Below are 22,223 nucleotides of genomic sequence, written 5' to 3'. Positions count from 1 at the left end.
GTTATATTTATCATTACTCTAAGGTATACTGCTTACTTTGTGAGCTTCATGTTGGGGGGGGGGGGGGGGGGGGGAGTCCAGAACCAGGGGTCACAGTTTAAGAATAAGAGGTAGTAGGACATTTAGGACTGAGATGATGAAAAACCTTTTCACCAAAGAGTTGTGAATTTGTGGAATTCTCTGCCACAGAAGGCAGTGGAGGCCAATCCATTGGATGTTTTCAAGAGAGAGTTAGATTTAGCTCTTAGGGCTAAAGGAATCAAGGGATATGGGGGAAAAGCAGGAACGGGGTACTGATTTTAGATGATCAGCCATGACTCACAATGGCACACAAACCATAACAGCACATGCATAAACACAAGAACCTGCAAAGCAGTCTTTAGAGTATGGGAGGAAAGCGAAGATCTCGGATTGGAAACCCACACGGAGGTTGTAAGTCCATATATATCAAGCTCAGCTCAGCTCAGCTCAGCTCAGCTCCAGCTCCAGCTCCAGCTCAGCTCAGCTCAGCTCAGCTCAGCTCCAGCTCAGCTCCAGCTCCAGCTCCAGCTCAGCTCAGCTCAGCTCAGCTCAGCTCAGCTCCAGCTCCAGCTCCAGCTCAGCTCCAGCTCAGCTCAGCTCCAGCTCAGCTCCAGCTCAGCTCAGCTCAGCTCCAGCTCAGCTCCAGCTCCAGCTCCAGCTCAGCTCCAGCTCAGCTCAGCTCAGCTCAGCTCATTCCTTCTCTCCCGAGATGCTGCCTGGCCTGCTGAGTTACTCCAGCATTTCGTGAATAAATCAGCTCAGCTCAGCGCCCGCGGTCGGGATCGAACCCGCGTCTCTATGGCCAAGAGGCTGCGAGGCGGCGCATTTACCCGCTGCGCCACCGTTGACGGACGGGGGGAGGGGCGGAGCGCGGGACGGGGGGAGGGGCGGAGCGCGGGACGGGGGGGAGTTGTCCCCGACAGCCGAGACTCGCCCCTCCCCCTCTCTCTCTCTCTCTCTCTCTCTTCAACCAATGTCCCGCCTACCGATGGCTGATTGGTCGATAGACAGATGACTGACCGTCCCCTGGGCCAATAGGGCGCTGCCTGCCCACGTGCGGGCAGCACGCGGGGAGACTGACCCCGCCGCCGGTCAACGGTCAACAGCACCCGCCGCCCGCCATCGCGCCCGCCCGTCAGCCCGTCATGCAGGTGGGTGTTGTCGCGCCTCATGTCCCCCCCCCCCGTTACCGGGCGACGGGAGACCGAGGGGGCTAGCAGGGAAGGCGCTAGGCCGGGTGGTTCCTCTCCCCCCCCCCCCCCCAGGGTTGCACCCTCAGAGGGCTAGCAGGGAGACGCTGGGCCGATTGGCCACTAGGTTCCTCTCCCCCCCCCCCCCCCCACCCCCTCCGGGAGGCACCACTTCAGGGCTAGCAGGGAAGGCGCTGGGCCGAGTGCTTCCTCTGCCCCCCCCCCCCCAACCAGGGTTGCACCCTCAGGGCTGAGGGCTAGCAGGGAGACGCTGGGCCGATTGGCCACTGGGTTCCTCTCCCCCCCCCCCCCCCCACCCCCTCCGGGAGGCACCACTTCAGGGCTAGCAGGGAAGGCGCTGGGCCGAGTGCTTCCTCTGCCCCCCCCCAACCAGGGTTGCACCCTCAGGGCTGAGGGCTAGCAGGGAAGGTGCTGGGCCGAGTGGTTCCTCTGACTCCCCCCCAGGGTTGCACCCTCAGGGCTAGCAGGGAGACGCTGGGCCGAGTGGTTCCTCTGCTCCCCCCCAGGGTTGCACTCTCAGGGCTGAGGGCTAGCAGTGAGACGCTGGGCCGATTGGCCACTGGGTTCCTTTCCCCCTCCCCCCCCCCCTCCGGGATGCTCCACTTCAGGGTTAGCAGGGAAGGCGCTGGGCCGAGTGGCCCACGAGGTTCCTCTCTCTCCCCCCCAGCCTGGCCCAGGGTTGCACCCTCAGGGCTGAGAGGGCTAGCAGGGACGTTGGGCCGAGTGGCCACAGGGATCCTCTCTTCCCACCCCACCCCCGGATGCTCCATTTCAGGGCTAGCAGGGAAGGCGCTGGGCTAAGTGGTTCCTCTGTTCACCCCGCCAGGGTTGCACCCGCAGAGGGCTAGCAGGGAGACGCTGGGTCGATTGGCCACGGGGATCCCCCCCCTGGGTTGCTCCACTTCAGTGCTAGCAGGGAAGGCGCTGGGCCGATTGGCCACGGGGATCCTCTACCTCCCCCCGGGATGCTCCACTTCAGGGCTAACAGGGAAGGCGCTGGGCCGAGTGGCCACAGGGATCCACTTCCCCCCTGCTCCACCAGGGTTAGCAGAGAGAGAGAGGTGCTTTTAAATAGCATTTAAAAGACATTTGTACAAGTACTTGTATAGCCAGGACCGGTTTAGAGGGATAGACACAAAGTGTGCTGGAGTAACTCAGCAGGTCAGGCAGCATCTCTGGAGAACATGGATAGGTGATGTTTGGGGACAGGACCCTTCTTCAGACTGAACGATAGTGAGGGGGTCACCGTGGGCAAATTGGGGTGAAGGAAGGGCCTGTTTCCACGCTGTATGGCTATCACGGAACGGAGGGATATGGATCAAGGGCAGGCAGATTAGTTTATCTCTGTTTAGATTGTATCTGAAGAAGCGACCTGACCCGAAACATCACCTATCCATGTTCTCCAGAGAAACTGCCTGAGTTATTCCAGCACTTTGTGTCATTTTATCGAAACGTATAAGATTATTCGATCTTATCGAGGGGTAGAGATGCTGCCTCACAGCGCCAGAGACCCGGGTTCGATTCTGACTCGGGTGCTTGTCTGTATGATCTCATCGAAATGTAAGATCTTATCGAAACGTATAAGATTATTAAGGGGTTGGACATGTTAGAGGCAGGAAACATGTTCCCAATGTTGGGGGAGTCCAGAACAAGGGGCCACAGTTTAAGAATAAGGGGTAGGCCATTTAGAACTGAGATGAGGAATAACATTTTCAGTCAGAGTTGTGAATCTGTGGAATTCTCTGCCTCAGAAGGCAGTGGAGGCCAATTCTCTGAATGCATTAAAGAGAGAGCTAGATAGAGCTCTTAAGGATAGCGGAGTCAGGGGGTATGGAGAGAAGGCAGGAACAGGGTACTGATTGAGAATGATCAGCCATGATCACATTGAATAGCGGTGCTGGCTCGAAGGGCCGAATGGCCTCCTGCACCTATTGTCTATTTTATTTTATCTTGGCATCATGTACGGCATAGACATTCATTGTGGGCTGAAGGGCGTCTTCCTACTCTGTGATGTTCTATATTAAACTAGGGTGTAGCCTGGATCTACAGGTGAGGGGGGTGGGTTTATAGCCAGACGGTTGGACACAGGCCAGAGATGAAAAAAGACAAAAGGTCTTTTGATAAGGATTGAAGAGTCCCTTAACACCAGAGAGAGCCCACATGCAAACTGCCCAGAGGTGCAAGGACTAAAGGTGTGAGTTAAAAGGATTCATGAGTTGTGAATTGTGAAGTCAGAGGAAGGAATGTAGATGGAAGGAGTGGGACAGGGGAAAAATAAGTGTGAGTCTGTAAAAGTGGAGAATTCAATAACATATAACATATAACATATAACAACTACAGCATGGAAACAGGCCTGTCCGGCCCTACCAGTCCACGCCGACCATTCTCCCTGACCTAGTCTCATCTACCTGCACTCAGACCATAACCCTCCAATCCCCTCCTATCCATATACCTATCCAATTTACTCTTAAATAATAAAATCGAGCCAGCCTCCACCACTTCCACCGGAAGCCCATTCCATACAGCCACAACCCTCTGAGTAAAGAAGTTCCCCCTCATGTTACCCCTAAACCTTTGTCCCTCAATTCTGAAGCTATGTCCCCTTGTTGGAATCTTCCCCACTCTCAAAGGGAAAAGCCTACCCACGTCAACTCTGTCCGTCCCTCTCAAAATTTAAAAAACCTCTATCAAGTCCCCCCTCAACCTTCTACGCTCCAAAGAATAAAGACCCAACCTGTTCAACCTCTCTCTGTAGCCTAAGTGCTGAAACCCAGGCAACATTCTAGTAAATCTCCTCTGTACCCTCTCCATTTTGTCGACATCCTTCCTATAATTTGGCGACCAGAACTGCACACCATACTCCAGATTCGGCCTCACCAATGCCCTGTACAATTTCAACATTACATCCCAACTTCTATACTCGATGCTCTGATTTATAAAGGCAAGCATACCAAACGCCTTCTTCACCACCCTATCCACATGAGATTCCACCTTCAGGGAACAATGCACAGTTATTCCCAGATCCCTCTGTTCCACTGCATTCCTCAATTCCCTACCATTTACCCTGTACGTCCTATTTTGATTTGTCCTACCAAAATGCAGCACCTCACACTTATCAGCATTAAACTCCATCTGCCATCTTTCAGCCCACCCTTCTGGTTCTGGTTGATTACTGCGCAAACACCTCATAAGTGGTTATCTCGCACAGGTCGGAGTGAGTAGAGTAGTGATTAAATTTTGAAGTTGACCTTTTTGACCAAGTTGAGGAGATCTAGTTGCTCAATCGCCTTTTTAAATGATTTAACATCGGGAGCAGCACGTGTGTTGGGTGGTAACATATTCCATTGCCATATCGGTAAAGGGAATATTGGTAGCAAAGTTTATTGAAATTTAGCGAGTTGATGATGTAGGGACCGGTATTTTGTCTTGTTTCATGGCAGTTGGTGCTCTGAGATGACGGAGGATTTGATGGCATGATGTTGTGAATCTCCTTGTAAATTGCAATAAGTCTTAGCCTAATTCTGGCGGAGCTCTTGGGTATCCCATCCGAGAGAGGTCAACATATTATTCACGTTTGATTTGCGCTTGTAGTCATTACATACAAAGCAGGCTGTTCAGCGTTGTACTTTTTCCAGGGTGATCTTGTTGCTGTTGTTGAAAGGATCCCATACAGCTCCACTATACTCCAATTTGGGCCTGACCAAGGACTTGTCGGCCTTCTCTTTGACGGATGTACTACATGCGTGAAAATTTCTTTTAAGAAGGCTGAGATAGGCAACTGCAGTTCCTTCCTACACTCGATGTTCGTACCGTCTCATTTTCACCCAACAAACAGCTTACAATGGCCTGTTTCCTTTATCATCGTTACTTTGTGGCATATCTTTCATTCATTGTTCTTTATCTCTCCATATCAAAGTCTATATCTCTTGTTTCCCTTATCCCTAACCAGTCTGAAGAAGGGTCTCGACCCGAAAGTCACCCATTCCTTCTCTCCAGAGGTGCTACCTGTCCCGCTGAGTTATTCCAGCTTTTTGTATCTGTCTTCCGTTGAGTTGTAAGCTACCCAAGCGAAATACGAGGTGCTGTTCATCCTGTTTGCCCATGGCCTCACTCTGGCAATGGTGGAGTCTTCAATCTTTATCTCAATGGTTGAGAGATTGGGACTATGCCCTAGATTAGGACAGGTCTGTTCAAGAGTCCAAACAGCAGGGAATAAGATTTTGCATTATCAACTAAAGAAAATACTAAATTTGCTGATGCTGAAAATCTGAAGCAAAAACAAATTGCTGGAACACTCAGCAGGTCAATGGTTCAATGGTTCTTTATTACCATGTGCACCAAGGTACAATTACATTTAATTTTTGCATATAGATCAGTAAAATTATTGCCATACATACGTACAATTAACCTACAAACTTGTACGTCGTCGGAGTGTGGGAGGAAACCGGAGCATCCGGAGAAAATCCACGCGATCATAGGGGGAATGTACAAACTCAGTACAGACAGCACCCAAGGTCAGTGTAAGAAAATAACTGCAGATGCTGGTACAAATCGAAGGTATTTATTCACAAAATGCTGGAGTAACTCAACAGGTCAGGCAGGCAGCATCTCAGGAGAGAAGGAATGGGTGACGTTTCGGGTCGAGACCCTTCTTCAGACGTCACCCATTCCTTCTCTCCTGAGATGCTGCCTAACCTGCTGAGTTACTCCAGCATTTTGTGAATAAGTACCCAAGGTCAGGATCGAACTCGGTTCTCTGGTGCTGTAATGCAGCAACTCAATCGCTGGGCCACCGCGCTGCCACTCTTCATTCTCTCTCTCTCTCTTGTTTCTCTCTCTTGTCCTATGTCCTGATGCCGAAAAATGAAATTCTCACTTGCAGCAGCATAACAGGCTTACTGCTAAAGCAAGACAGGAATACAACACGTGCTGGTTGTTGCATTACCGCTCAGCTGGGTGTTCTATCCCTCTCCTCAAGTCAAGTAAAGTTTATTTGTCACATACATATACAAGATGTGCAGTGAAATGAAAGGTCACCCACAGTCCAGCAATAGAGCAATAAAAATAATCAATTTCACACACAAACACAAACAAACAAAAAAGAAACATCCATCACAGTGAGTCTCCTCCAGTCACCTCACTGTGATGGAAGGCCAGAATGTCTTTTCTCTTTCCCTGCTGTCTTCTCCCGCGGTCAGGCTGTTGAAGTTGCAGCGTTCCAGGCCGCGCCGGATGGTGAAAGGTCCGCAGCGGGCCGACCCAGCCCCGCAATTCGGGGTGGACGAAGACGCTCCCACTGCACGTCGGGGCGGTGGGGGCTCCCGACATTGAAGCCCCCGCCGGGCGGAGAAAATCTCGTGGCCTATTACAGGATGCGCCGGACAGTGAAAGGTCCGCGGCGGGCTGACCCAAGCCCCGCGACGCATCACTAACCATGATTTGGCCAACAACAACATCTGTTGTTTAGTTTAGTTTATTGTCACGTGTGCCGAGGTACAGTGAAAAGCTTTTGTTGCGTGCTATCCAGTCAGCAGAAAGACAATACATGATTACAATCGAGCCATCTATACTATACTATAGATACATGATAAGGGAATAATGTTCAGTACAAGATAATCCAAGGGTCTCTAATGAGGTAGATAGTTTGTCAGTACCGCTCTCTAGTTGTGGTAGGATGGTCCAGTTGCCTGATAACTGCTGGGAAGAAACTCCCTGAATCTGGAGGTGTGCGTTTTCACACTTCTGTACCTTTTGCCCGATGGGAGAGGGGAGAAGAGGGTACGACACATCCTTGATTATAATGGTGGCCTTGCCAAGGCAGCGTCAATGGAAGAGAGGTTGGCTTGTGTGATGGTCTCTCTATCTCTTGATTCTACCTATGGCCATATGTTCTGAAGTGGAACAATGTGCTGGCCAAAGCACAGCAGACTTGTAGCAGGCAAAAGCTGCAAAAGCAAGGCATGAGTGCAAACCACGCACTGGTTGTTGCATTACCTCTCAGCCAGTTGTCCTATCCCTCTCCTGCACGCTGATTTATCACCACCCGTCATTTGGCCAACAACAACATCTATGGAGTAATGCCAAGGCAGTTGGCCAACTATCTCGGCTCCAGATTCAGGTTGGCCAACTATCTCAGCTTCAGATTCAGGTTGGCCAGCTATCTCGGCTTCAGATCAAGTCAAGTCAAGTCAAATTTATTTGTCACATACACATACACGATGTGCAGTGAAATGAAAGTGGCAATGCCTGCGGGTTGTGCACAAAAAGAATTACAGTTACAGCATATAAATAAAGTTAATAAGTTACTATTAGTGTCGACAAAAATTTAGTCTCTGGGGTTATAAAAGTTGACAGTCCTGATGGCCTGTGGGAAGAAGCTCCGTCTCATCCTCTCCGTTTTCACAGCGTGACAGCGGAGGCGTTTGCCTGATCGTAGCATCTGGAACAGTCCGTTACTGGGGTGGCAGGGGTCCCTCATGATCTTGCTTGCTCTGGATCTGCACCTCCTGATGTATAGGTCCTGCAGGGGGACGAGTGTAGTTCCCATGGTGCGTTCTGCCGAACGCACTACTCTCTGCAGGGCCATCCTGTCCTGGGCAGAGCTGTTCCCAAACCAGACTGTAATGTTGTCGGACAGGATGCTCTCTACAGCCCCAGAGTAGAAGCAATGAAGGATCCTCAGAGACACTCTGTATTTCCTCAGTTGTCTAAGGTGGTAAAGGCGCTGCTTAGCCTTACCCACCAGTGCGGCAATGTGCGTTGCCCACGTCAGATCCTCTGCGATGCAGACTCCCAAGTATTTAAAACTGCTCACCCTATCCACAATAGACCCATTTATCTCCAGTGGCGTGTACGTCCTTGGATGTTTAGCCCTTCTGAAGTCCACAATCAGCTCCTTTGTTTTAGTGACATTCAAGAGGAGGCTATTGTCCTGACACCAGAGTGCCAGATCAGCCACCTCCTCCCGGTAGGCCTTCTCATCGTTGTTGGAGATCCGGCCCACCACCACAGTGTCATCAGCAAACTTGATGATGGAGTTTGAGCTGAACCTGGCCCCACAGTCATGTGTGTACAGGGAGTACAGTAGGGGGCTAAGGACGCAGCCCTGGGGGGATCCTATAACCATATAACCATATAACAACTACAGCACGGAAACAGGCCCGTTCGGCCCTACCAGTCCACGCCGAACACTCTCCCTGACCTAGTCTCATCTACCTGCACTCAGACCATAACCCCCTAATCCTCTCTTATCCATATACCTATCCAATTTACTCTTAAATAATAAAATCGAGCCTGCCTCCACCACTTCCACCGGAAGCCCATTCCATACAGCCACCACCCTCTGAGTAAAGAAGTTACCCCTCATGTTACCCCTAAACTTTTGTCCTTCAATTCTGAAGCTATGTCCCCTTGTTGGAATCTTCCCCACTCTCAAAGGGAAAAGCCTACCCACGTCAACTCTGTCCGTCCCTCTCAAAATTTAAAAAACCTCGATAGTCCCCCCTCAACCTTCTATGCTCCAAAGAATAAAGACCCAACCTGCTCAACCTCTCTCTGTAGCTTAAGTGCTGAAACACAGGCAACATTCTAGTAAATCTCCTCTGTATCCTCTCCATTTTGTCGACATCCTTCCTATAATTTGGCAACCAGAACTGCACACCATACTCCAGATTCGGCCTCACCAATGCCCTATACAATTTTAACATTACATCCCAACTTCTATACTCGATTTACTAATCCAATTTGCCACACCATCATCCAGATCATTAATGTAAATGATAAACAACAGTGGACCCAACACAGATCCTTGGGGTACTCCACTAGACACTGGCCTCCAACCTGACATACAATTGTCAACCATTACCCTCTGGTATCTCCCATTCAGCCATTGTTGAATCCATCTTGCAACCTCACTATTAATACCCAACGATTTAACCTTCTTAATCAACCTTCCATGTGGAACCTTGTCAAATTCCTTACTGAAGTCCATATAGACAACATCCACAGCCTTGCCCTTATCAATTTCCCTGGTAACCTCTTCAAAAAATTCAAGAAGATTAGTCAAACATGACCTTCCAGGCACAAATCCATGTTGACTGTTTCTAATCAGGCCTTGTTTATCCAATTAATTATATATATTGTCCCTAAGTATCTTTTCCATTAATTTTCCCACCACAGACGTCAAACTAACAGGTCTATAATTGCTAGGTTCAGGGTGAGCGAGCTAGATGTGTGTTCCCCATCCTGACCACTTGGGGCCTGGCAGTGAGAAAGTCCAGGACCCAGGCACACAGAGGGGTGCTAAGCCCCAGTTCCAGCAGCTTCTCAACCAGTCTGCTGGGGACTATTGTGTTGAATGCTGAACTAAAGTCAATGAACAGCATCCTCACATAGCCCCCCTGGCTGTCCAGATGAGAGAGAGCGGTGTGTAGAACCTGGGAGATCGCATCATCCGTGGACCTGTTCGGACGGTATGCGAACTAGTGGGTCCATGTTGCGAGGAAGGAGGGCGCAGATGTGCTTCTTGACTAGCCTCTCAAAGCATTTCATGACAACCGAGGTGAGGGCCACCGGTCGGTAGTCATTTAAACACGCTGGAGAGGCATTCTTTGGCACCGGTACAATGATGGATCTTTTGAAGCATGCAGGGACCACGGACTTTGCCAAGGAGAGGTTGAATATTGTGGTGAGCACTGGAGCAAGCTGAGTAGCACAAGACTTTAGTACTCGCCCAGATATACCATCTGGGCCTCCAGCTTTCCTTGTGTTCACACGCGTCAGAGCCCACCTCACCTCATGCTCGGACACCGAGAATGTGTGCACATCCCCGGCGGTGGATCCCCCTCCAGCCTCGCTAGCCAGCGCCCCCTCGGTGCTATTTTTAGACGGCGAGCTGGTGGTGTTACCCGTCTCAAACCGTGCATAAAAAGAGTTCAGGTCATCAGCTAAGGAGGAGCCATTGGCCAACTATTCAGGTTGGCCAACTATCTCAGCTTCAGATTCAGGTTGGTCAACTATCTCAGCTTCAGATTCAGGTTGGCCAACTATCTTGGTTTCAGATTCAGGTTGGTAGTCACCAAAAGCCAATGAAATTCCTTATTCACGGTAAGTCCCGAGTAAGTGTGGGACGGTGGCACAGCGGTAGAGTTGCTGCCTCACGACGCCAGAGGCCCGGGTTCGATTCTGACTGCGGTTGCTGTCTGTACAGAGTTCGTACGTTCTCCCCGTGACCTGCATGGGTTTTCCCCAGGTGCTCCGGTTTCTTCCCAAAATCCAAAGATGTAGAAGTTTGTGGATTAATTGGCTTGATATAACTGTAAATTGTAATTGTAAGTGTGGGATAGTGTTAGCATAAGGGGATTGCTGGTCGGCGCAAACTCCGCGCTGTATCTCTAAACTAAGCCAAGCAGTATATATGCAGTAATGAAAGATACAAAAATAAGTACAGCAACGGGTCCAAAGCAGCAGAACAGTTCTCAGCATGGTAGTGCATCAGTTTCAGAGACAATGTCCACAATGGGGTAGAGGTGAATCGGACAGTATCCCAGCTTTTTCCTTGTTTACATGAAGCATAAACATGTTTATACTGCAAAATTCATGTGAACTAGGACTCATAAGTTCATGGAACAGAATTAGGCAATTCGGCCCATCAAGGGCAAGATGAGCAAGTTTGCTGATAATACAAAAGTGGGTGGTTTTGCAGATAGTGAATATGGTTGTGAAAGATTGCAGCAGGGTCTTGATCAATTGGCCAGGTGGGCTAAGGAATGGTTGATGGAATTTAATGCAGAGAAGTGTGAGGTGTTGCATTTTTGGACCTACACAGTGAATGGTATGCCTCCGGGGAGTGCTGTGGAGCAGAGGGATCAAGGAGTGCAAGTGCATGGTTCCTTGAAGATCGAGTCGCAGGTAGATAAGGTGGTGAAAAAGACTTGGAGGGATATGGACCAGGCGCAGGCAGGTGGGACTAGTATAGCTGGGAATGTTGGCCGGTGTGGGCAAGTTGGGCCGAAGGGCCTATTTCCACATTGTATCACTCTATGACTCTGTCTACTCTGCCATTCAATCATGGCTGATCTATCTTTCCCTCTCAACCCCATCCTCCTGCCTTCTCCCCATAACCTCTAACATCCGTAGTACTAATCAAGAACCTATCATTCTTTGGCTTAAAAATATCCATTGACGGCCTCCACAGCATTCTGTGGTAAAGAATTCCATAGGCTCTCATTACAATTTGCTGTGCGTGACAATAAACGAATCAGAAACTAAACTGAATCTGAAAGTGAGAGTTGGGCCACTGCCCTCCCATTGTTGAATAGATGTTGTTGTTGGCCAGACCATGGGTAGTGATGTCAGTGTACAGGAGAGCGATAGAACGCCTGGCTGAATGGTCACCTAGCACCCACCTTCCTCTCAACACCAACAAAACCAAGCAGCTAATCGATGACTTCAGAAAGTCAACTGTTCAGAAACCCGATAAAAGAGGGGAAGAAAACTGTTCCTGAGTCTGTTGGCGCGAGCTTTCAAAGCTTCTGTACATAGTCAAAGAGTGTTTAATTGTCAAGAGAGGAGACTACGGGGACTCAGAACACATCCTTGCAGGACATCCAGAAGCCTTGGATGAACGCAGAAGATCCACAAGGCGGAACGGTTGCGAGCAGAAGATTTGCATCCTCACAGCGCCAGAGACCTAGGTTCGATCCTGACGATGGGAGTTTGTATGTTCTCCCTGTGACTGCATGGCATTTCTCCTGGTGCTCCGGTTTGTACGTTATGTAGGAAAGAAACTGCAGATGCTGGTTTAAATCGAAGGTGGACACAAAATGCTGCAGTAACTCAGCGGGTCAGGCAGCATCTCAGGAGAGAAGGAATGGGTAACGTTTCGAGTCGAAACCCTTCTTCAGACTGATGTCAGGGGAGGGGGCGGGACAAAGATAGGATGTAGACGGAGATAGGAAGACTAGTAAGAGAACCGGGAAGGGGGAGGGGATAGAGAGGGGAAGCAGGGACTACCTGAAGTGCGAGAAGTCAATGTTCAAACCGCTGGGGTGTAAACTGCCTAAGCCAAATATGAGGTGCTCTTCCTCCAATTTGCGCTGGGCTCACTCTGACAATGGAGGAGGCCCAGGGCAGAAAGGTCAGAATGGGAATGGAAGGGGGAGTTGAAGTGCTGAGCCACTGAGAGATCAGGTTGGTTGAGACGGACTGAGCGGAGGTGTTCAGCGAAACGATCGCTGAGCCTGCCCTTGGTCTCGCCGATGTAGAGAAGTTGACATCTGGAGCAGCGGATACAATAGATGAGGTTGGAGGACGTGCAGGTGAACCTTTGCCGCACCTGGAAAGACTGTTTGTGTCTACCTTAGATTTAAACCAGCATCTACAGGTTTTTTTCCTCCATATTCTGCGGCACTTTCTTCCCAGCTGTTATCAGGCAACTGAACCATCCTTCCACCAACTAGGGAGCGGTCCAGACAAACTATCTGCCTCATTGGAGACCTTCGATGTAACTTTAATCGGACTTTACTGGGCATTATTTTGCACTAAATGTTATTCCCTTTATCCTGTATTTGTACACTTTAGATGGCTTGATTATAACTATAATCATATACAGTCTTTACGCTGACTGGATAGCACACAACAAAAAAGCTTTTCACTGGACCTTGGTACACATGACAAAAAGGTAAATTAAACCCTAGCTGCTTGTTCACATGAAGCTTGCAGTGTAAACACTGCAGGAGAATGGGGTTGAGAAGGAAAGATAGATCAGCCATGATTAAATGGCGGCGTGAACATGATGGGCCGAATGGCCTAATTCTGCAATTGAATTGAATACTATTGTCACGTGACAAGTCACAGTGAAATTCTTTGCCTGCATGCCCAACGTATGAAAATAGTCGTCTATAAAGGGCCCTTACAAAGTAACAAATTTCCCCCCTGCACCAGTTCCCCCCTTATTCTTCCTCCCCACCCTCCCTCATGGTGTCCCCCACACTCCAGGTCCCCATGTTCTTCCCCCCACCCTTCCTTGCTGCCTCCCCCCTCCACGCCGGGCCCCCATTGTTCTTCCCCTCCCTCACGGTGGTTCCCCCACGCTAGAGAGAGGGGTTGAGAGGAAAGATAGGTCAGCAATGATTAATTGGACTAGATTGGCCAAATGGCCTAAATCTGCTCCAGCAACTTTTGAACTGTTTACTCTGTGAATTTCACGAGAACAAGGACACTCATTACAATTTGCCGTGCGTGACAATAAACTGATCTGAAACTAAACTGAATCTGAAAGTGAGAGTTGGGTGCTGCTCCCATTGTTGAATAGATGTTGTTGTTGGCCAGACCATGGGTAGATAGTGTTGTCAGGAGAGGGATAGAACACCTGGCTGAATGGTAACGTAGCACCCACCTTCCTCTCAACACCAACAAATCCAAGTAGCTAATCGATGACTTCAGAAAGTCAACTGTTCAGAAACCCGATAAAAGAGGGGAAGAAAGCTGTTCCTGAGTCTGTTGTTGCGCGCTTTCAAAGATTCTGTCAATAGTCAAAGAGTGTTTAATTGCCAAGAGAGGAGACTGCGGGGACTCGGATCACATCCTTGCAGGACATCCAGAAGCCTTGGATGAACGCAGAAGATCCACAAGGCGGAACGGTTGCGCAGCAGAAGATTTGCATCCTCACAGCTCCAGCGACCCGGGTTCGATCCTGACGATGGGAGTTTGTACGTTCTCCCTGTGACTGCATGGGATTTCTCCTGGTGCTCCGGTTTCCTCCCACATTCCAAATACATTTGTAGGTTATGTAGGAAAGAAACTGCAGATGCTGGTTTAAATCGAAGGTGGACACAAAATGCTGCAGTAACTCAGCGGGTCAGGCAGCATCTCAGGAGAGAAGGAATGGGTAACGTTTCGAGTCGAAACCCTTCTTCAGACTGATGTCAGGGGAGGGGGCGGGACAAAGATAGGATGTAGACGGAGATAGGAAGACTAGTAAGAGAACCGGGAAGGGGGAGGGGATAGAGAGGGGAAGCAGGGACTACCTGAAGTGCGAGAAGTCAATGTTCAAACCGCTGGGGTGTAAACTGCCTAAGCCAAATATGAGGTGCTCTTCCTCCAATTTGCGCTGGGCTCTCTCTGACAATGGAGGAGGCCCAGGGCAGAAAGGTCAGAATGGGAATGGAAGGGGGAGTTGAAGTGCTGAGCCACTGGGAGATCAGGTTGGTCGAGACGGACTGAGCGGAGGTGCTCAGCGAAACGATCGCTGAGCCTGCGCTTGGTCTCGCCGATGTAGAGAAGTTGGCATCTGGAGCAGCGGATACAATAGATGAGGTTGGAGGACGTGCAGGTGAACTGTTGCCGCACCTGGAAAGACTGTTTGTGTCTACCTTAGATTTAAACCAGCATCTACAGTTTTTTTTCCTCCACATTCTGGGGCACTTTCTTCCCAGCTGTTATCAGGCAACTGAACCATCCTTCCACCAACTAGGGAGCGGTCCAGACAAACTATCTGCCTCATTGGAGACCTTCGATGTAACTTTAATCGGACTTTACTGGGCATTATTTTGCACTAAATGTTATTCCCTGTATCCTGTATTTGTACACTGTAGATGGCTTGATTATAACTATAATCATATACAGTCTTTACGCTGACTGGATAGCACACAACAAAAAAGCTTTTCACTGGACCTTGGTACACATGACAAAAAGGTAAATTAAACCCTAGCTGCTTGTTCACATGAAGCTTGCAGTGTAAACACTGCAGGAGAATGGGGTTGAGAAGGAAAGATAGATCAGCCATAATTAAATGGCGGCCCGAACATGATGGGCCGAATGGCCTAATTCTGCAATTGAATTGAATACTTTATTGTCAATAGACAATAGGTGCAGGAGGAGGCCATTCGGCCCTTCGAGCCAGCACCACCATTCAATGTGATCATGGCTGATCATTCTCAATCAGTACCCCGTTCCTGCCTTCTCCCCATACAGGTCACAGTGAAATTCTTTGCCTGCATGCCCAACGTATGAAAATAGTCATTCATAAAGGACCCCTACAAAGTAACAAATTTCCCCATGCACCAGTTCCCCCCTTGTTCTTCCTCCCCACCCTCTCTCATGGCGGTCCCCCCACGCTAGGTCCCCATTGTTCTTCCCCCTCCCTCACGGTGGACCCCCCACGCCAGGTCCCCGTGACAATAAAGTATTCAATTCAATTGCAGAATGAAATGTTCTTCCCCCCCACCCTTCCTTGCGGCGTCCCCTCCCCTCCCCCCCCCCCCCACACTGGGCCCCCATTGTTCTTCCCCTCCCTCACGGTGGTCCCCCCAAACTAGAGAGAGGGGTTGAGAGGAAAGATAGGTCAGCAATAATTAAATGGTGGATTGGACTAGATTGGCCAAATGGCCTAAATCTGCTCCAGCAACTTTTGAACTGTTTACTCTGTGAATTTCACGAGAACAAGGACACTCGTTACAATTTGCCGTGCGTGACAATAAAAGATCTGAAACTAAACTGAATCTGAAAGTGAGAGTTGGGTGCTGCTCCCATTGTTGAATAGATGTTGTTGTTGGCCAGACCATGGGTAGTGATGTCAGGAGAGGGATAGAACACCTGGCTGAATGGTAACGTAGCACCCACCCCCACCCTCTCAACACCAACAAAACCAAGGAGCTGATCGGTGACTTCAGAGTGGCGCAGCAGTAGAGTTGCTGCCTCACAGCGCCAGAGACTCGAGTTCGATCCTGACTGCGGGTGCTGGCTGTACGGAGTTTGTACGTTCTCCCTGTGACCGCGTGGGCATTTTCCGGGAGCTCCGGTTTCCTCCCGCATCCCAAAAACGTTGAGGTTAGTAGAGCAATCGGCTTCTGCAAATTGTCCGTAGTGTGTAGGATAGTACTAGCGTACGTGTGTTGGTGGTCAGTGTGGAATGAGTGGGCCGAAGGGCCTGTTTCCACGCTATATGTCTAAACTAAACGTGTACTGAGGACCAGATCTGCAGTGTTCAAGTTGGGCATCTAGACCATTAGAGGGAGGGGTGAGTGTTGGAGGCTTATTCCTGCTCTCCCATTCATTCATTCATTCATTCATTGTGTTCTTTTGCTCTTCATCCCTTAGTCCGCAGCTAAGAAAAGTTTGAAAGAGGCGATGCAGAACGCTGCAAAGGAGTTCCTGGCCTTTGTGGACGAAGGAGTATCCCCCTATCATGGTAAGTTGAGGCTGTTGTATTTTTTTACCTGGGACATATTCTCGAGTATAGAAGTTGGGAGGTCATTTCGCAGTTGTATAAGACATGAAATGTGAGGCTGCATTTAGAGTGTTGTGTTCAGTTCGAGGCACCATGTTATAGGAAAGATGTTGTCAAGCTGGAAAGGGTACAGAGAAGATTTACGAGGATGGTTCTAGGACTAGAGGGTTTGAGCTATAAGGAGAGGTTGAGTAGACTGGGACTCTATTCCTTGGAATGCAGGAGGATGAGGGGTGATCTTATAGAGGTATATAAAATCATGAGAGGAATAGATTGGGTAGATGCACAGAGTCTTTCCCAGAATAGGTGAATCGAGGATTTGTTTAATGTGAAATAGAAAAGATTTAATAGGAATTTTGGGGGTAACTTTTTCACACAAAGGGTGGTGGGGGTATGGAACGAGCTGCCAGAGGAGGTAGTTGAGGCAGGGACTATCCCAACGTTTCAGAAACAGACAGGTACATGGATAGGACAGGTTTGGAGGGATATGGGTCAAACGCGGGCAGGTGGGACTAATGTCATGTGCACCATGTTGGCCGGTGCGGGCAAGTTGAGCTGAAGGGCCTGTTTCCACACTGTATCACTCTATGACTGTGACTCTATGTGTGCTGTCTCTCCTGCCTGACCCCTGGAATTTGGAATACTTACCCAGTGTGAGTGCACTCCTGCAAGCTAGTACGAGTACTTTCTTACAGGCCATTTAAACCGAAAATACAGATCTGGTCACTGTTCTAGAGAGAGAGACACCATTTAAATTTTGGTGACCTTTCATCAGAATATGAGCTCAACTTCACATTTGTCGTTAATGAATGGACCGCAGAGAATAACAGGATCAACAAAATTTAGATTTACACAAGGTGGCTCAGCGGTAGAGTTCCTGCTTCAAAGCGACAGACCGCGCGCGGTTCGTTCTTGACCACGAGTGCTGTGTACGAAGTTTACACATCTTCCCTCTGACCCTGTGACACCATCTCTAGAGAAAATGGATACGTTACGTTTCGGGTCGGGAGCCTTCTTCAATCTGAATTCCTCAGAGTCTGAAGTCCACACCAACCAATGATCGCCCATACACTACTTTAGTTTCGTTTAGAGATGCAGCTTAGAAACAGGCGCTTTGGCCCACCGAGTCCGCGCCGACCAGCGATTCTTGCACACCAGCGCTATCCCACACACCAGGAACAATTTACAATTTTTACCCGCCAATTACCCTACAAATCTGCACGTTTTCGCAGTGTGGGAGAAAACTGAACATCTCGGAGAAAACTCACGCAGGTCACAGGGAGAACGTACAAACTCCGTACAGACAGCATCCGTAGTCAGGATCGAACCCGGGTCTCTGGCGCTGTAAGGCAGCAACTCTACCACTGTGCCACCCCAACTTCTATCTTACACACCAAGGACATAAAGCCAATTAACCTACAAACCTGAAAGTTTTTGGAGCCCATTAATCTACAAAGTTATTACTCAGCTTTAGTGGGAGTGAGGAGGGGAGGGTGGTTGAGTCTGAAGAGGGGGGAGTTAAGGGGGGTTGTGGAGGGGGAGAGAGGGGGAGGGGAATTGCAGTCAAGCCTGTGAACGACTGTTGCATAAAGCCGACTGCAAATAACAGAGGCTCAACAACAATCTGCATCACCCAGTTATTATTCGGGGGGGGGGGGGGGGGGGGGTTGATGCGGGTGAGTTTGAGGAGGTGGGGGGGTTTGAGGAGGGGGGGAGGGGAATTGCAGTCAAGCCTGTGACCACTTACATAAAGCTGACTGCAAATAACAGAGGCTCAACAACAATCTGCGTTCCCAAGGGTCAAGGCTTCCGGAAGCAAAGTGGCCATAAAAAGGAGCTTAATTAATTGCTTTGGAATAGCTACTTGGTATCAGTGGGGTCCAAAGTCCGTTGAACAGACTGGCAATTTGCAGCATATCCCATCACCAATCACAGAAATGATAAGACTAAAGTCACGCTGAGCTGAAACTTGTGATAGGAAGATCAAAAAGAGGATAGCAATGAACAAATAAAGCTTTTGCGCAGTCTGATGCACAAACCAGACTCCCCACTGACTCCATCTATACTTAGTTTAGTTTACATAGAAACATAGCACCGCCATTCAATATGATCATGGCTGATCATCCAGCTCAGTATCCTGTACCTGCCTTCTCTCCATACCCTCTGATCCCTTTAGCCACAAGGGCCCCATCTAACTCCCTCTTAAATATAGCCAATGAACTGGCCTCAACTACATTCTGTGGCAGAGAATTCCACAGATTCACCACTCTCTGTGTGAAAAAAACCTCTCATCTTGCATGCAATACAGTACTTCGGTACACATGACACTAATACATCTAAACCTAAACAAGGAATGTGTAGGAAGGAACTGCAGATGCTGGTTTACACTGAAACATAGAAAATAGGTGCAGGAGGAGGCCATTCGGCTCTTCGAGCCAGCACCGCCATTCATTGTGATCATGGTTGATCGTCCACAATCAATAACCCGTGCCTGCCTTCACCCCATATTCCTTGATTCCACTAGCCCCTAGAGCTCTATCTAACTCTCTCTTAAATCCATCCAGTGATTTGGCTTCCACTGCCCTCTGTGGCAGAGAATTCCACAAATTCACAACTCTCTGGGTGAAAAAGTTCCTTCTCACCTCAGTTTTAAATGGCCTCCCCCTTATTCTAAGACTGGGGCCCCTGGTTCTGGACTCGCCCAACATTGGGAACATTTTTCCTGCATCTAGCTTGTCCAGTCCTTTAATAATTTTATATGTTTCGAAAAGATCCCCTATCATCCTTCTAAACTCTAGTGAAGATAGACACAAAATGCTGGAGTAACTCAGGCAGGCAGCATTTCTGGAGAGAAGGAATGGGTGACGTTTCAGGTAGAGACCCTTCTTCAGACTGAGAGTCAGGGGAGAGGGACACTGAGATAAGGAAGTGTAAGGTGTGAAAACGAGACATCAAAGGGGACAAAGGTCAAGGAAAATGTAGAATAGATCATTGTTAGCTTAGAGAAGGTGACAAAGAAGTATATAGAGATAAAATGTAATGAGGGGACAGTCAGACTAGTCGGAGAACTAGGATGGGGGAGGGATGGAGAGAGAGAGAAAGCAAGGGTTACTTGAAGTTAGAGAAGTCAATACACCGCTGGGGTGTAAACTGCCCAAGCAAAATATGAGATGCTGTTCCTCCAATTTGCGCTGGGCCTCATCACTCTAACAGTGGAGGAGGTCCCAGATAGAAAGGTCAACATGGGAATGAGAGAGGGAGTTAAAGTATTTAGTAACCGGGAGATCAGGTAGGTTTGGGCGAACTGAACGGAGGTGTTCAGCGAAACGATCACCAAGCCTGCGCTTGCTCTTGCCGATATACAAGGAACAAATAAATCTCTATATCCAAATATTTATTATTCTCAATCTTCCTCTTTCTCCACTGGGAAAGTGGAAAGATTACTGTGGGGAGGTTACATGGACACATGTTGTTCCCCACAAAGACTGTTTCAGTCCAAGGCAGCTTTTATTCCTCTGTTGCCAATTTCCAAAGTGATTTTTCAGTGGTTCTCAAGTTCCCGATCAAAATCACTTTATTTTTTATTATTTTATTTCATATTTCAGATACAGCGCAGAAACAGGCCTTTTCGACCCACCAAGTCCGCGCCGCCCAGCGATCCCCGCACATTAACACTATCCTACACACACTAGGGACAATTTTTACATTTACCCAGTCAATTAACCTACATACCTGTACGTCTTTGGAGTTTGGGAGGAAACCGAAGACTTCGGAGAAAACCCACGCAGGTCACGGGGAGAACGTACAAACTCCTTACAGTACAGCACCCGTAGTCAGGATCGAACCTGAGTCTCCGGCGCTGCATTCGCTGTAAAGCAGCAACTCTACCGTTGCGCCACCGTTATAAACAGTGTGGCCAGCATAACTCAAATAATATTCCCCAATTCATCACTCGTATAATGTCGTCATCATGGAAACACATGCAATAGCAGAAGACACAAAATGTTACCTGTCCATTTTCTCCAGAGATGGTGTCTGACCCGCTGAGTTACTCCAGTGTTTTGTGTCTATACCTTGTGTGTATGAACCAGCATCTGCAGTTCCTTGTTATTATTGAATGGTAGGTATTCCTGCATAAGGTGACTGACTCCTTCCTGTACACTCCAAAGACGTACAGGTTTGTAGGTTAATTGACTGGGTAGATGTAACAAAAAAAAATTGTCCCTAGTGGGTGTAGGATGGTGTTAATGTGCGGGGATCGCTGGACGGCGCGGACTCGGTGGGCCAAAGGGCCTGTTTCCGCGCTGCATCTCTAAATCTAAATTTTAAAATCCTCACTTCTGTACAAAGGAGAAACTGGCGTGGGGGAAACGTCGTGAGGGGGGAGAAAATAAAGGAGGACCAGGCGTAGGGGAACCGCTGTGGGGGGGAGAATAAAGGACAACCTGGTGTAACTTTGTCGGCACCCTTTCTTTGCCATACCTTGAGTGTGTAAAACAAAGATTATCACTGTGACTTGTCTGTACGGAGTTTGTACGTTCTCCCCGTGACCTGTGAGGGTTTTCTCCGAGATCTTCGGTTTCCTCCCGCTCTCCAAAGACGTAAAGGTATGTAGGTTAATTGGCTTGGTAAATATAAAAATTGGCCCTCGTGGATATAGGATAGTGTTAATGTGTGGAGATCGATGGTCGGCGCGGACCCGGTGGGCCGAAATGGCCTGTTTCCGCGCTGTATCTCTAAACTAAACTAAACGTGACAATAAAGTATCATTCAGCTCTGTTGCCTGCAGTTATTAAGGTTATTGCAGTTATTGCAGTTATTGAAGTATCATTCACCTGTGTTCTTGCAGTTATTGAAGTTATTGCAGTTATTGAAGTATCATTCACCTCTGTTCTTGCAGTTGTTGAAGCCTGCAAGCAGCGCCTGCGATCCGCTGGCTTCCAGGAGCTGAAGGAAACCGATCACTGGAATGTGGAACTTGCCAGCAAGGTGAGGGGTGGCGTGGTGACGGGGCAAACACACAAACGGCAGTTACTTCTGCTGGGAGATTCCATCAAAAGCCGTCCCGAGAGACAGGAGTTCAAATCCCACCACGGCCATTGTCAAACTCAGTTAAAGAGGTTTAGGTTTATTATTGCCATGTGTACCGAGGTGAAAAGCTTTATTTAGTTTACATAGGAAAATAACTGCAGATGCTAGTACAAATCGAAGGTATCAGAAAATGCTGGAGTAACTCAGCAGGTCACGCAGTATCTAGGAGAGAGGGAATGGGTGACATTTCGGGTCAAGACCCTTCTTCAGACTGTCTGAAGAAGCCTCCACAGCCTTCTGCAGCAATTAATTCAACAGATTCGCCACCCTCTGAGTAAAGAAATTCCTTCTCATCTTTCTAAAGGAACGTCCTTTAATTCTGAGGCTCTGGCCTTTGGTCCTGGACTCCCCCACTAATTGAAACATCCTCTCCGCATTCACTCTATCCAGACCTATCACTATTACATAGAAACATAGAAAATAGGTGTAGGAGTAGACCATTCGGCCCTTTGAGCCAGCACCGCCATTCAATATGATTATGGCTGTTCATCCAGAATCGGTACCCTGTTCCCGCTTTCTCCCCATATCTCTTGATTCCATTAGCCCTAAGAGCTAGATCGTACTCTCTTGAATACATCCAGTGAATTGGCCTCCACTGCCCTCTATGGCAGAGAATTCCACAGATTTGCAACTCTGGGTGAAAATGTTTTTCCTCATATCAGTCCTAAATG

General features: G+C 48.7%; 1 protein-coding gene across 2 annotated transcripts in view; it reads left to right on the top strand.

The window, feature by feature from the left end:
• Positions 1–1,041: 1,041 nt before the first annotated feature.
• dnpep (aspartyl aminopeptidase) overlaps positions 1,042–22,223 on the top strand; it is a 56,218-nt gene continuing 35,036 nt past the window's right edge. The window contains exons 1-4 of one of the 2 annotated variants that reach the window (XM_078404355.1): positions 12,890–12,912; positions 14,828–14,927; positions 16,332–16,422; positions 21,362–21,450. In XM_078404355.1, coding sequence (XP_078260481.1) covers positions 16,362–16,422; positions 21,362–21,450 — 150 coding nt within the window. In that variant the 5' untranslated portion in view covers positions 12,890–12,912; positions 14,828–14,927; positions 16,332–16,361. Of the gene's footprint in view, positions 1,173–12,889; positions 12,913–14,827; positions 14,928–16,331; positions 16,423–21,361; positions 21,451–22,223 lie in introns of those variants that run through there. The other variant, XM_078404353.1, reaches the window with a different exon arrangement.

This window comes from Rhinoraja longicauda, chromosome 8, assembly GCF_053455715.1.
Source record: "Rhinoraja longicauda isolate Sanriku21f chromosome 8, sRhiLon1.1, whole genome shotgun sequence".
NCBI lineage: Eukaryota > Metazoa > Chordata > Chondrichthyes > Rajiformes > Arhynchobatidae > Rhinoraja > Rhinoraja longicauda.
The sequence above is the reverse complement of the archived record's forward strand: the minus strand, read 5'-3'. Positions and strand labels throughout refer to the sequence as shown.